Source organism: Syngnathoides biaculeatus, chromosome 6, assembly GCF_019802595.1.
Source record: "Syngnathoides biaculeatus isolate LvHL_M chromosome 6, ASM1980259v1, whole genome shotgun sequence".
NCBI classification, from domain to species: Eukaryota; Metazoa; Chordata; class Actinopteri; order Syngnathiformes; family Syngnathidae; genus Syngnathoides; species Syngnathoides biaculeatus.
Genome location: NC_084645.1, coordinates 29,331,420 through 29,346,195, shown reverse-complemented (window position 1 = coordinate 29,346,195; position 14,776 = coordinate 29,331,420). Strand labels below are relative to the sequence as shown.

General features: G+C 41.0%; 2 protein-coding genes across 3 annotated transcripts; both read left to right on the top strand.

Moving 5' to 3' along the window:
• Positions 1-16: 16 nt before the first annotated feature.
• On the top strand, positions 17-4,594 carry rpl27a (ribosomal protein L27a). The gene is made up of 5 exons (XM_061823313.1): positions 17-108; positions 601-664; positions 765-840; positions 4,178-4,352; positions 4,429-4,594. The coding sequence occupies exons 1-5, from the start codon at positions 106-108 to the stop codon at positions 4,555-4,557; spliced, it is 447 nt and encodes a 148-aa protein (XP_061679297.1). The 5' UTR covers positions 17-105; the 3' UTR covers positions 4,558-4,594.
• Positions 4,595-5,620: 1,026 nt separating this feature from the next.
• Positions 5,621-12,489, top strand: akip1 (A kinase (PRKA) interacting protein 1). Of its 2 annotated transcripts, XM_061823678.1 has the most exons (6): positions 5,621-5,770; positions 7,520-7,692; positions 8,693-8,767; positions 8,850-8,966; positions 10,612-10,737; positions 11,008-12,489. In XM_061823678.1, the coding sequence occupies exons 2-6, from the start codon at positions 7,537-7,539 to the stop codon at positions 11,047-11,049; spliced, it is 516 nt and encodes a 171-aa protein (XP_061679662.1). In that variant the 5' UTR covers positions 5,621-5,770; positions 7,520-7,536; the 3' UTR covers positions 11,050-12,489. The 2 variants fall into 2 exon arrangements, with proteins under 2 accessions (XP_061679662.1, XP_061679663.1); XM_061823679.1 differs by lacking the exon at positions 11,008-12,489 and having other exon boundaries at positions 10,612-10,784.
• Positions 12,490-14,776: the final 2,287 nt, after the last annotated feature.

The window sequence follows — 14,776 nt, the reverse complement described above, 5'->3', positions numbered from 1 at the left end:
ACATAGACCACTTGAGGTCGCTGTAGTTTTAACACCGGGTAACAAAATCTCACAGAAAACCGCGTGGTTTCCAAATCCCGTTCCTCTTTCGAACAGCCTCCCAAGATGGTAGGTGCTATCGGCTAAATCCTTGTTAGAGAATCCACTCGAATCCATCTCAATCCACGTTTGAAACCACTTGCAATCACTCGCCCATGATAGCAGACGAACTCACTTTCTACGTTACTGCTGTGGGCGCTACGATGTTGATTCTGTGCTTGATTTGCAGGCCCGCTCTTGTCGACAGCTTGAGTCAAATTTTAAGCTAACTTATCAACCTGTCCTCATGTACGTAGCATTTGCGTGAAAATATGTCGTTTAATGTAGCAATAATTTAACAAAAATGGCTGAAATGTACTCGGCTCGGTGAACGGAATACCGGTGTTTCTCTCAGCCACATAAGCAATGCTAGGCTGTGTGATAGCCACAAATGAGTAATAGCTGGTCGGTTTCGTCTTGAACTGCTTTATGTATCTTTGCACATAATACAAGTGAAAATATTACTACCGGAGATATTCACATGCCCATGTTTATCTAACTGGACCTTGTCTTTTGACACAGCCTACCAAGAAGTCCAAGACCAGAAAGCTCCGTGGACATGTGAGCCACGGACACGGTCGCGTTGGTAAGAACTGGCATTTTTATCTTGTTTCGATCTTCTGTTGACAAAAGGGTTCGTAAAACTAACAAAATGATTCATTTTTTTTGGTGGTGTCCTCACGCAGGCAAGCACAGAAAGCATCCTGGAGGTCGTGGTAATGCTGGTGGCATGCATCACCACAGGATCAACTTTGATAAATAGTAAGTAGGTGACCTCCATGTTGACTCTAAAACCGGAAAAAAAGTTCTACTGCTATTGTCTGATGTATACAAACTTAAGTGTTTTACACTGCTGTTGTGTTGCCAGAGCTCCCAAATGTTACAAAATGTCCCAATATCATTCTAATCATGAAACAGTGACTCGTGACATATATTAGGTGCTGACATTACTCGCCAGTACGGTGCTTTGCATTGTCCACCATGATACAAATTTCAGAAATGATTTTGATTAAATAAACACCACCGTAATTCCCGGCCTACAAAGCACACCTGGTTATAAGCCTCACCCAGTACATTTTGTAAAGGAAATACCATGTGGTACATTCATACGCCGGAGCTGTGTAAAAGCCGCAAGTACCCTCATTGAAACATGCGATATTTACAGAAAAAGATGGTACACAGAGAGTTTAACGCTGGTGCCGCTGTCGCGCTAACAGGGCCATTTAAAAAAAAAAAAACGTTCCGGTAAAAATCACTGGGACACGGAAGTAACACGCTAGCGCAGCGCTAACGGGGCCGCACCGGATAAAAGTCACTTCCTCGGCGCGTATATTCCGTTCATGTTCCCCCTTGCGGCCATTAGAAAAAATGCACAAACTAGCTGTATCACCGCAGGGTTGAAAGCGTGTGGGGGGGAAAGTCGCGGCTTATAAGCAGGAAATTAAGTTTTTATATATATATCTACTTTGTAACATGCTCCTTGCATGTCTCATTTACGTCTCAACATAGGGAGTGCAAGGATTGGCTAGGAAAAGATGGAAAACCATGCCACTAATAACAGTTGTGCGTTTTACATTTTCGCAGAATTATTTTTATCCTGTTACATAATGTATTGCAGGCATGAGCATTTCACGGAAACTTTTAATAAAATTCGCCCATGTGTGGAATGTAAAACAAGTTCTCAACGAAATACAACAATCTGTATAAAACGAACCTACATGAACCCCTTTATTTTTAATGATTAAAACGCCCAGCTTTGTCAGTGTGCTATACAAACAGCACCGGTTTCCGCTTCTGCGCTACGCATGCGCAAGGTCGAGTTATTCATATCCGGGTCACTCAAACGCTAGTCAAACATGTCGGTTGCTAAGCGTAAAACACAAAATGCTCATGCCTGCTAAGGCTTTATTTTGAAGTACATGTAAAAACCGGTTCCCATGAGCATTATCAATGGGAACCGAAAAATCATTTCCCAGGACAAAAATCGACGGAACCGAAAGATCGGTTACCATATTTGCCGAAATCCTCATGCCTGTATTGCAAAACTGCCCCGCACTGATGGGCTTGACAAAATTTTGAAAATAATGGAAAGTCAATGTTCCGCAAGTGAATTTCTATAGGGTTGCAGTTGTTTTTTTATTAGTATTTGTCATCTTTTATCATGGATGGCAATTGTTATGGTTACATACAAGTTTGGTAAAGCTTGTTGCAAAGGCATTACAGTATTTGTAAGGCTCTTTCATGCAGTCCACCCGGTAAAGTTTACATCGAACATGGAATGGTAGTCTACTCATCTGTCTTTTTTTTTTTTTTTTTTTAATTTATTTATTTATTTTTTGACTGACTGCAAATTCACATGACTGTTGCAGCTTTTCACACTTAAATATGTGGCCGCACCAGAGTTGTGACTTCTGATTGCTTTCAACACAAGGTGTGGGCAGTGACTCTCAGGCCTTAAACTTCACACATTGGGCAAGTTAAATATTATGTATGGTGTCATAAGTCAGCAAATTTGCTGTTTGACTTCAGCTTTCCAGCACATAACTCACACACAGGGTAGTGAGTAAATTCCGCAGCGTGGAATGAGTTGGCCTTGGGGGAAATTCCGAAATTGTAAATTGCTCCTTGGGTGTGGAAAAATCTCTCTTGTTTGGCATGAGGCAGTTTAGCTAAAGTTTTGTGTTGTCATAAACGATGCCTGCCTATCGTGGGATGATATTCTTGTACGTATGGGTATTTGCAGCCTGTCATGATTGTTTCTTCACTTTGATTGACCAATGTGCTTCCTTTGCCTCTTTTCTAATTGCTTGAATGCAGAACGAAATACATTTTTCATCTTTTAGTTCGTGGCATTTTGAGGCTCTTGATACATGACTACACATTAAGCAAAGATTGAGTTCACAACGAAACAAGTAAAAAACGAATGGACATTGAAGATAGCCAAGTTTGTTGCTATTTGTCGGCGATACTAGTCTCATCTTGATGCTAGTTTGTCTTGGTGCGCTTGAGTCTTCTTAGCCAAAACCGCTGGTTTGATTTACTAAATGGCTTCGGTTGTAAGTCAATCAGCCACTTTGACATTCACGATTATCACTTGGTTTTTGCCTTGACAGCTTCGTCCCTAAAATAGCCCTTTTTTGAGTTTGCTTCTCCATTTTATGACATGGACGGAGTGTAATATGGATCTTTGTTAGTATCAGCTCATAGCTTGCGTGTGGAGTACTTAACAACAACGTACTAAGAAAAATGACATCTAAAGTTACAAATCAAATTAGGATATTTTCCCAATCTAATGAGTTTCAATGTAATTTTTTTTTTTCTTGTATCGTTATCCTGATGGCAGTTCCCCGTCATTTAATTTTTTGGGAAACGGGGAAAACAGAAGCTTAAACAAACACCACTTACCACGATTCAACTTTTGTCGATTACCATGACCTGGATGACTGACATTCTACACTGTAGTTTCCTTTCGGCTTGTCCCGTTGGAGGTCGCCACAGCATGTCATCTCAGATGAACGCTCATATTTGTTTAGCTGTTTTTACGCCCTTACAGACGTAACCCTTCTTGGGGAACTGACATTCTACACTAAGGGTGTCAAACTAATTTTTCTCATGGGCCACATTATAGTTACGGTTTCCCTTGGCGGGGGCTCTTATGACTGTGAAACCAGAAAAATCTTTACCTGCCTCATCATAAACTAGGGTAATGGGTTTTTCAACTATTGTAGTCGGTAACACAAATATGCTTGTAATGATGCAACGTAACCATTTACATGACATGACAGTTTGAAATTTTCAGAAGATTTTCACGAAAATCGGAGTTGATACAGATAATTTACTATCGAGGGCCACGTGAAATCAAGAGCTGGGCCAGATCTGGCCCCCGGGCCTTGAGTTTGGCACCTGTGTTCTCCACAAAGTAAAAACATGCTGGTATTTTTATTGCTACGTTAAAAATGACTTGGGCAATTGTTCTTTTAGGCTAACGATAATTTAATGACCTTGTGTAAACAGATTACAGGGACAAAATTTTGTAAACGGACAGTAGTTCCTGATAAGTTTTGTCATGGCGATCTAATCGATGACCGTGTGCCCTCAGCCACCCTGGGTACTTCGGCAAGGTGGGCATGAGACATTACCATCTGAAGAGGAACACCAAGTACTGCCCCACCATCAACCTGGACATGCTGTGGACGCTGGTGAGCGAGCAGACCCGGCTCAACTACAGCAAGAAGCCCGACGGCCCCGCGCCCATCATCGACGCTGTGCGCGCTGTAAGTCCCAATTCATAACTCTAATAAAGTTTTTCCGTCTATATCAGATTTTAAAACGTTTTTATTTAATCTTCAGGGCTACTATAAAGTTTTGGGCAAAGGCAAGCTGCCCAAACAACCCGTCATTGTCAAGGCCAAGTTCTTCAGCCGACGGGCCGAGGAGAAGATCAAGTCTGTGGGTGGAGCCTGTGTGCTGATGGCATAAATCTGTACTTTTGGAAAAAATAAACTGTACAAATACATGTGGTTGTCACATCTTTTTTTTTTTAACTTCTATCTCAAATTGGATTTTTGAATACAAAATATTTGTCATTAAAAATGACAAATGCTTGAATCAACACTGTAAAGGACTTAAATGCCATCCTGTTGTCCAACTATGGCAAAAATGTATTAGTGTAGGTAGTTTATGATGCTACTCAAGCTCCAGTCACACTATTGAGATTTATTTCATTCAGAATAATAAAAAAAATTAACATTTTAATGAGCCTGTCATTAATTTTTTTTGTCAAGGGAATTACAGTATTGCTTCTGAAAATTACATTGTACGATATATTGTAAAAGGACAGCATGGTGGATCAGCTGGTAAAGCGTTGGGCTCACGGTTCTCAGGACCTGGATTCAATCCCGAAACTGCTTGTGTGGAGTTTGCATGTTTTCTCCGGGCACTCCAGTATCCTCCCACATCCCAAAAACTTGCAACATTAAAGCGACACTAAATCGCCCCTAGGTGTGATCGTGAGTGCGGCTGTTTGTCTTCATGTGCCCTGCGATTGGTTGGTAAGCAGTGAGGTGTGTACCCCGCCGCCTGCCCATTGTGCGCTGGAATAGGCCCCAGTACTCCCCGTGACCCTCGTGAGGATAAGCGGCTAAGAAAATGGATGCAAAAGGGATGAGTGGATTAAAAAAAACTACCCTATACCATAAGTGGTGTTTCTGGTGTCCAAAAGTGTGTTCAAAATGGAATCTAGATAGTTTTACATCAATATGTATCACAGTATCGCTTACTTTCAGCTGTGGAACAGCCATGTTGGGTTTGCAAACTTACCTAAACAAAGAGTAAGAGAACATTCATCTTCCAATAAAACGTGACGTACATGTTTAGGGTACCTATCTGTTCTTAAAATATAGTCATGAGTTAGAGGCTTAAACCTTTTGCACCTCGTAATTTGTCTTTAACTCGATTTGGAGTAAAATATTGTGCTTAGAGGACTGAGCTGCCAGATCCAACATGGCGGGCACGTCGTCGTATGGGTGGTCCGGCTTAAAACTTCCGTGTTTTTACTTCCGGTAGGCGTGGGTCAAAAAGCGAGGGATTTCCCCGTCTCGCGGCCTGTCTTGTGAGTTGCGAACCGTGCAATAACTGTCATTTGTGAGGGGGTAACTCTTTCCAGACGGACGACGTGACGACTCGAGGCCAGGTAAACCACTTTGTCAAAGTTTGACGTTTATTATTCGCCTGACTCGCTCCGTTTTTTTACGTGAGCTAATGATTAGCTCACGCGAGACTTTACTGACGTCGTTGTTGTAATGACATCATTTCGATTTACAAGCGTCGTAAAAGGATGACACTTGAGTTGATTTTTGTCAAACCTGTGCAGATAAAACGTAGTAGGAGCTGGTGGTGAAAGTCACGACTAACTTTAGCCAAAACTATTAAAGTTCATGCACAGGCACTTGGTTTAACCTAACTGGAGAAGAGGGAATGGAGTCAAATTTTAAGAGGTGACATTTTGTGCTCCTTTTTGGGTGAGTCAAACAATTAACCTTACGTAGAAATTCATGCCAATCACGTGCATATTTTTCACAAGTTAAATACAATTACCCTTGGAAATCCACGTGCGTAGTTTTTCATACTCCGTGTTTTTATTATGTTTATTTTTTGTTCGTTTTATTTTTTAAGACTACTTCTGCAACACGTGCGTTTCCGTTATGGGGCATATTCAAATGTTTTTATTTTTATTTATTTATTTAAAACTACTGTATAGAGCTCGTGCACGTGACGTCACCATTTTCACCGCGCCATATTGCTGGTCAAAAAGAGCTGCTCGACAGTGTGGGGGATTGAACCAGATTAGAATATTTACAATACCCGAGACCAGTTGTGGTGTTGGTTGTCACAACAGACAAAACAGATATTCAAAGAGATCATTCTATGGAATACCATCTGAAAAGACCAGAAAATATCGATTGAATTCGGCAATTAAACGTGATGGATGGTGCCCAACCAAATACACACACGCCTGTGTTGGGATCGTTTCGTTTCAGGTAGGAATTGCTGTTCTAAATCTCAAATTACCAAGAAGTTTTTAAAATGCAAGGTTGGCTCATTTGAGAAGGATGCATATTTAAAAAAAAAAAAAAAAAAAAAGTCCGTCGCAGAGGTTTCCGGAGGTTAAGTGTGGATGGAGTCACTTCAGTGTACATTCCGTGGAGATGATGCTGTCCTTTTTTTTTTTTTTTTTTCAATCATAGTTAATGAATGCAAGGTTGTGTAAAACTAGGGATCATTTATTGAAATATTGGTATTTGTATTGAATCCTATCGGAAAATATCGATGGATTCTGGCAAAGGTTAACGTGTGGCCCAACGCCTCCGCGTTCACAAGCCATCAACCCGTCACTATGTGGGATTTATTCCTGATGAAAACAGATCCACCAACAAAATATTCGTGTGTGTCCATACTTTTCTACACTTTCAAACTTTTCCGTGTAAATCTCGACGACTTACTCACCAGATACATGTGTAGATCCAGTTGTCCAAGACAAGCAGAAGCGAATAGTCCAATTTCTTATCAATGAAAACATAAACTTCAGCATTAAGTACGTGTCCTCTATGCTGAGTTTATCTAATTTTTCCTTGTACCTTTGTTTATTTTCACCTTCTAAATGTCGAACTGTATCAGACAAGACTCTGGGCGTTGTGCTTTAAGAAATATTTTCGTGTCGTCTCCAACCGACTTAGCATTGAACAATGCTTTGTTATAACGGCAATATGGCAACATAAACAAAAGTCACGTGATTTTTATGACCTCAGTGCACTAGCTCTTCAGTGATCTTGATTCTCATTCCGTGATTACAAACGGAATATTCCCCTTCCGTTTGCAGTTTTCTCATAATGTCATGAAATAGAAAATGATTGTTCATAAAGGTGTCGTTTCCTCCTCCCAGGTGAGCCCATCTTCCCCATGGCGACGCTAAGAGAGCTACAGGATTCTCTTCGACAAACTACTCGTCTGGGACTGCAGGTTCTGGAGCGGGCCTCCAGGCGGAAGGTGGACTGGAGCGAGCCCCCCCACACCTACACGCCCGTGGCCGATGACGATGGGGCGGTCTACAACAAGGTGAGGCCTGTTTACATGAAAAATGAAACTCTTGATTTCATGTTTTTTTTTTTTTTTTTTTTTTTAAATACAAAAATGGTGCCGAAGCAATACTTGGACAGATTGTAACAGTCAGTAGAAAATTTAGCAGAGGCAACAGCAGCATCTGGCAGAAAATCTGTCATTTAGCTGAGGAAGCTAAATTAGCAGTCTACATCATCACTCAGTGCTTCGTGCAATGTTCTTCAAAATCACTACACCAGGCAGAGACAGTATGGAGCCCCTAAAGGGACATTGAAAAAAAGGGAAAAAAAAGTTTCTCATTGCAATGAGTAACTTTCTCATTGCAATGAGTAACTAGTCCATTGCATGTATAAAAGACCCTTATTCATTTCAGTGTGCATTTCTACACTACATTTACAATGGCAGGAGTTAGTTCGGTTCTATTTTCATCTGGGACTTTGTTATGAAGACATTGGTGCTTTACCAGCAAGTCGTCACCATTATGTTGTGTCTGAGAGACATTTAAAAAATAATTTTGAAGTCTTTAATGCCAATCATTGTAGCCTAGCAAGCGGAAATGAAGCCTACACTGCTATATTTGTGCCATAAAAGTTTACGGTTATACTCACCTTATCTTCTTTGAATTGGTCGATGTTTTGAGGAAAGAGACCAAGTCCTCTTCTGTTGCCTTTCTCTCAGCTGACATGCACAAAGCAAGTTGTAGTTTACAGCTACCTGAACGCAGGAAGCTACTGCTAGCTAGCAGGTAAATAAGCTACGACCCATAGGTAGACATTTCTCTACACTTACTCATTACAATGAGAAACTTACTCATTGAAATAAGAAACAAGTTAGGTTTTTTTTTTTTTTTTCAATTTCCCTTTAGGGGCTCTGTACAGAGAAATGGTCAATCCTTTTGTTCACAAAATGCAAAATGCATTTATACCGGCACAGAAAATGCAAATGTCTTTTGTTTGTTTACAACTTGGACTCATAAATGCATGTCCTTGTTTATCAGAAAACTATGGCGGAGCTGCAGGAGGCCTTTTCTACCATCGTAGAGTTCATGGCGGAAACAAATATTCATTGCAAAGTCAGTCGCCTACCTCATCTCCCCATACAGACTCCAAAGCACGTCTTCTTTCGGCTCAACCGTGTATGTTTGTGCGTTGCAGAGGTTCTACGACTCCGTGGGGTGCTCTCAAGGTCCCGACATCGAGAAGAAACACGGGCCTCGCTTCCATAGATGCATCGGGTCTAGAGCCGTCGGGGCGACCCGGAACAGGCGTTCTGTGCGTGCAACGTAGCTTAGCAGATAACCGCAGCCTCTTTTTAAGCAGAAAGAACTGCAGTGCTAGCTGCTCAAATGCAGTTTATCAATTGTGCTTCCTGTATATAACCGATGTTTTAGGTTAGCATTTATGGATCCCAGCTTCCTGGCATCGCGAATGATTTTAGCCTTTACAACATTTAAAAAAAAAATGCTGTCTGATCTATTAGACTAATAGTTTCCTGCTTTAGGTCAATTAACATTACCAACATTTTTTTATTTTTTTATTTGCTAAATGCTAAATTCTGTCATGGACAAATTGGGTATAGAGCTCCTGCACGTGACGTCACTGTTTTCACGGCGCCATATTGCCGGTAAAAAAGAGCTGCTCGACATTGCGGGGTACATTGAACCGGAGCGGAATATTCACAATGGCCGAGACTTGTTGTGTTGTTGGTTGTTACAACAGATGACAGATATTCAAAGAGATAATTCCATGGACTACCAGCTGAAAAGATCAGAAAATATAGATGGATTTCGGCAATTAAACATGATGGATGGTGCCCAACCAAATACACACGACTGTAGCAATCGCTTCGCTTCAGGTAGGAATTATTCTTCTCAATCTCAAATTCCCAAGAAGTATTTTTCATGCCAAGTTGGCTCATTTGAGAACGATGCGCTTAAAAAAAAAAAAAAATGTTTTCAACTTACACAGAAGCGTGTAGCGGGCACGCGTTAATCTTCGGTAAACCTCTACCCAACAGACTTTGTTAGTATGCATTGTTCTCAAATGAGTCCGATGGGTATTTAAAGAAAAGAAAAAGGAAAATAAACAGTCGGTCACAGTTATGTTTACTTAGGTTGACGTGTGGGCGCAACAGGCTTCCGTGTACAGGGGCTGAAGCCTATCCCAGCGGTTTATTTTCTTTTATTAAATACGCATTGGACTCATTTGAGAACAATCCATATTTTTAAAAAAAAAGTGTCAAGGGGTTTGCCAAATTTTTCACGTGTGGCTGCAACACGTTTCCATGTACGGAGGAGCTGACTCGATGTCTTTTGCTTTTTTTTCCCCAATCATAGTTAATAAATGAGAGTTTGTGTAAAACCAGGGCGGGGTCATTTATTTAAATATTAGGATTTGTAATGAAAAAATCTGAGTGGCTCCATCACTATGTGGGATTTATTCTTGATTGAGAACAGATCCAACAACGGAGTATTTGTACGCGTCCAGACTTTTCTACGCTTTCAAACTCTTCCGTGTAAATCTCGACGACTTACACACTAGATCCATGTGTAGATCCAGTTGTCCAAGACAAGCGCAAGCAAGGTAATAGTGCAATTTCTTATCATCGAAAACATCGACTTCTGCATTAAATATGGGTCCTCTATGCTAAGTGTCTCATTTTTCCATTCACCTTTTGTTTATTATCACCTTCTAAATGTTTCACGGTATCGGACAAAACTCTTGGCGTCCTGCTATAAGACATATTTTCGTGCAGTCTCCAACCAACCTAGCATTTGCTAGACCGTCAATATGGCCAGTCATGTGACTTCGGTGACGTAGGTGCACGAGCTCTATATGTCCCCAGTGTCGGAACAGTCAGTCATAAACTAAAGACCCCCTTGTAATCATTTAAACTTTGTTCTTTTCTGGTCTCCAGGCCCAGCGTGAGGGCGCACCAGAAGACTTCTACGTGGAAGTGTCCCCCGGATTGTACACAATCAGCGCCAGCCGGCCCGGATCGCAGCAGCAAACCAAGATGGTGGACCTCGATGCTGGCGATACGGTCAGCATCACATTTGACCTCTGAACCAGCGCATGTGTGTTTTTACATTTATTTTCTTTTGTAAAAAGTCTGATCTATCTATTTTTGTAGCCTGCTTGTTTTTTTTATCAACAAATGATTCATTACAGTCTCACAATAAAGTAAAACTTTTATTTTTAAAAAAATTGTCATCTTTTTTTGGGACTGGCAATCATAGCTGATGTCGTCCGTTTGTTTAAACATGCATGGCTTCTAAAACCTTCCTGCATATTTTTTTTGTTCTTTCCATAGAAGCACGAAGCCAGCGGAATCGAGAGCCGTGATTTGACGTAGAAGCAGGGAGTGGGTTGAACCAAGTCCTGCCATTGGGTGTAGATGCAGGAAGAAAGTGCAAGTGAACACTGTGATTGGTCGTAGAAGCAGGAAGCAAAGGCAACAGGGAGCTTGTTGTACCAAAGCTACGATTGGACCAGGAAGCAGGGGTGCAAGTGGAACGAAGAGCTGTGATCGGATGTGGAAAGGAGGATGTGACTTGAACTCAAAGCTGTTGTTGGTCTTTGAAGAAAGAAGTGAGAATTGCGATTGGGTTAGAAGCAGATAGTTGGCGGAATCAAGAGCTGTGATTGGGTGAAGAAACAAAGCTAGAGTGAGGAGGCAGTGAACGGAAGCGGCGATTGGATTAGGAAGCAGGAAGGAAGTGAGAGGGTGAAGAAACAGGAATTAAGTGAAAACCAGGGCACGATTTAATCTAGATCCAGGAAGTAAGCGAAACCGAGACCCGCTCAAGGATGTAGAAGTAAAAAGGGGGTGGAATCCGAACAGCTGCGATTTCGGGGGGTGGAACCAAGATCTGCGATTTGACGTGCAAGCAGGGAGCAGCCAAAAGTGACATCTGTGATTGGACGTTAGACCAGCGGTCTGGGATTTAGATGGTTTAGAAGCAGGATGTGCCTTGACCCGAAAGCTCTGATTGGTGATCGAAGCAGGAAGTGGCTGGAACCTAAAAGCTGCACAATGACCGCAAGCAGAAAGTGATTAAAATAGATCTTACCCATGATGATCATAGATATTGTGATGCAGATGATGATGATGATGATGATGATGATGGTCAATGTGCTAGACTGGCAGGGATTATGGAATTTTATGAATATTATGTAATAGCAAGTTTCATTGTGAGATAAGATTGTGTAGCCTTGACTGAGCATACGTATTACATAAGTGTGTGAATGCATTCATACACTTTGTCGCTCTCTGTTGTCATCTGTCTCCATGGCGATTCTGCAATAACGTCATGCCAATTTATAAAAAAAAAAAAAACATCTCAGTTTTGAATTTGCAATGTCAATTAGGTCCACAATAAAACTGGCAATGAGGGAAAAATTAAATAAATATTCATTACATTCAGGTGTCTAATCTGGAGCTTGTAAAAAGCAATACTGTACTTGAAATACGTGATTCAGATTGTGCCAAATTTACATAAACTTTTCCGACTTTGGTCCGTAGTAATTCCTAATGCTGAAGAAAATATCCACCACTTAACCACTGCATGGTGTCCTTTCAGTTACATAAATTGATGTGCATTACAAACTACATAATGTGATTCTCCCAAAAGTACCGTAATTCCCGGCCTACAGAGCGCACCTGGTTACAAGCCTCACCGAGTACATGTGTAAAGGAAATCACATTTGGTACATACATAAGCCGCAGCTGTGTAAAAGCCGCAAGTGCCCCCATTGAAACGGGAGATATTTACAATGAAAGACTACAGAGAATTTAACGCAAGCTAAGGCAGCGCTAACGCTAATAAGGCCAGTTAAAATAAAACCGGTAAATATCAGAGACACCAGTAACATCGCAGCAACGCGGTAGCGCAACGCTAATGCTAGCTCAACGCTAACAGGGCCGGTAAAAGTCACTTCCTCAGCACATATATTCCACCGGTCTCATTCTCTGCTCGAGTGCCCCCTTGTGGCTGTTAGGAGAAAAAAAAATGCAGAAATTAGCTCCATCACCGCATAAACCGCATGGTTGGAAGCGTGTGGGGAAAAAAAAGTCGGGGCTTGTAGGTTGGAAATTACGGTATGACAAAAATAAGTTTCCTCAAACAATGAATAATTGAGATTCATGGTTATTACAATATTGCTCAAAATGTGATTAGCATTTTGGCAACAATTAAAGAAAAAATAATCTTCCAGTGCTTTGTGAGATAAGAATTGCATTGCTTTTGGACTGTTGTCATTTGGTGATGGCAACTTTACATTTAAATTTTCTGCAAAGAAACAAAAAAATGGTCCTTGTAATTTTTGAGTGTTATCAAGCCCAATATATAACATAATATAAATAATACATTATTTATATATATATATATATATAACAATTGTCCAATCATTCTAGTGTAAAAATCAAACATTTGAATTAAAAAATAGAGCCAAGTCGTCCTAGGAGCATGATTGCCAAAGTATTGAACACTGTTATATCCATCCATCTATTTTCAGAGCCACTCATCCTCACGAGGGTCGTGGGAGTGCTGAAGGCAATCCCAGTTGACATCGGGCAGGAAGTGGGGTACACTTTGAACTGGTTGCCAGCCAATTGCAAGGCATATATCTGACTACTGCTCAATTTTTGGGAGGGGTCTGTCACGACTGACAATTTTTCCAACTGAGTTACACTTTATTACAGTTATATGTGGGGAAAACCCCAATTATTCGTTTTGATCTTATTTTCTGTATCACAAAAACTTAAGTTAATGTTAATTAATATTTGAAAAAGTTCATTGTGAGGCATCTACATACAGAATTTACACACATCCTACGTAGTTCTGTATGTTTAAAAGAGAATTATTGTCGTAGATTCGTCATGTTAACATAAATAATCCCAGTTCATTTGGATAATAATTTATTTTGGTGGTTATGGTGAGTTCAGGTGCTCGGACTCGTCCGCCAGACTGCATTGCCCACACTGCCCTTGTGTTTTCCCACAGGGCCTTGTTTTCAACATGGAAGCTAAACTAGCTCCGCCGCACCTCGCCGGCCGTCGTTCGCGGGCGGAGGCCACACGCGCCGTTCGACTGGCGTCGACGCGAGCGTCCGAGTTCCGGTGTTTTGTTTGTGAGACGACGCGAACGTACAAAAGCGGTGAACAATACGAAAAGCAACGCCGAATGGCGCCTGTCAGGGGCCCGGGAACGTGCATGACTCCATTATTTCCGCCATCTCGGCGGAAAAATACACAGACATACGTGACAGTGCATTTGGCCCTGAATCTCAAGTTAATGGCGCCGCCATATTGGATGTGGGAAACTGAGAACACAAAATACATGTGAAATTATATATATATATATATATTTTTTTTTTGGGGGGGGGGTGGGGGTGGGAGTAAAACAGAATATTACGATGTTGTGTAAGGGTAATAGTTTAGATTATAAACCATTCTCTAAGAATACACTTTTTACTTGTGAAATAGCATGTTACAAACCAAAACGGCCATGTGTTTTCTTTGCCAATATATAACAGACCTTTTTTTCTGAAAAATATAATTTATCGACAAGCACACTGCACAAAAATACAAGATAAAAGAAAACAAACATCGTGTGCAAATACCACACAAAAACACAAACATACAAATGGCTAGACAACAAACGTGCATGTAACACCACAGACAAACAAAACACTAAATGAATAAAGCAGAAAGTACACTCAACAGTAATACATAGTACATATAAAAACAAAACCTACAGACACATGAAAACATGTACAAACACTTGCAGAACAGAAACATCCATCCATCCTTTATTTGAGCTGCTTATCCTCACAAGGGTCGCGGGAGTGCTGGAGCCAATCCCAGTTCTCATCGGGTACGCTAAACTGGTTGTCACCCAATCGCGGGGCACATATAAACGGCAGCACTCACAATTACACCTATGGGCGATTGAGAGTCTCCAATTAATGACATTTTTGATGCATACATTTTCAAATAAACAGCAAGTTTAATGTGGCATGTACGATAAATGCTTTACATTATTTCACTCTCCAAGAATCCCCAGTTTTTGCAGTGGAAA

What these genes read in the sequence shown, in the direction of transcription:
- rpl27a (XM_061823313.1), top strand. An exon ending in CCACGGACACGGTCGCGTTG is followed by an intron (nt 665 to 764) that starts GTAAGAACTGGC and finishes GTCCTCACGCAG; the next exon opens with GCAAGCACAGAAAGCATCCT. An exon ending in AGGATCAACTTTGATAAATA is followed by an intron (nt 841 to 4,177) that starts GTAAGTAGGTGA and finishes GTGTGCCCTCAG; the next exon opens with CCACCCTGGGTACTTCGGCA.
- akip1 (XM_061823678.1), top strand. Translation starts at nt 7,537, where the DNA reads ATGGCGACGCTAAGAGAGCTACAGGATTCTCTTCGACAAACTACTCGT. An exon ending in AAACAAATATTCATTGCAAA is followed by an intron (nt 8,768 to 8,849) that starts GTCAGTCGCCTA and finishes TGTGCGTTGCAG; the next exon opens with AGGTTCTACGACTCCGTGGG. An exon ending in CGACCCGGAACAGGCGTTCT is followed by an intron (nt 8,967 to 10,611) that starts GTGCGTGCAACG and finishes TCTGGTCTCCAG; the next exon opens with GCCCAGCGTGAGGGCGCACC.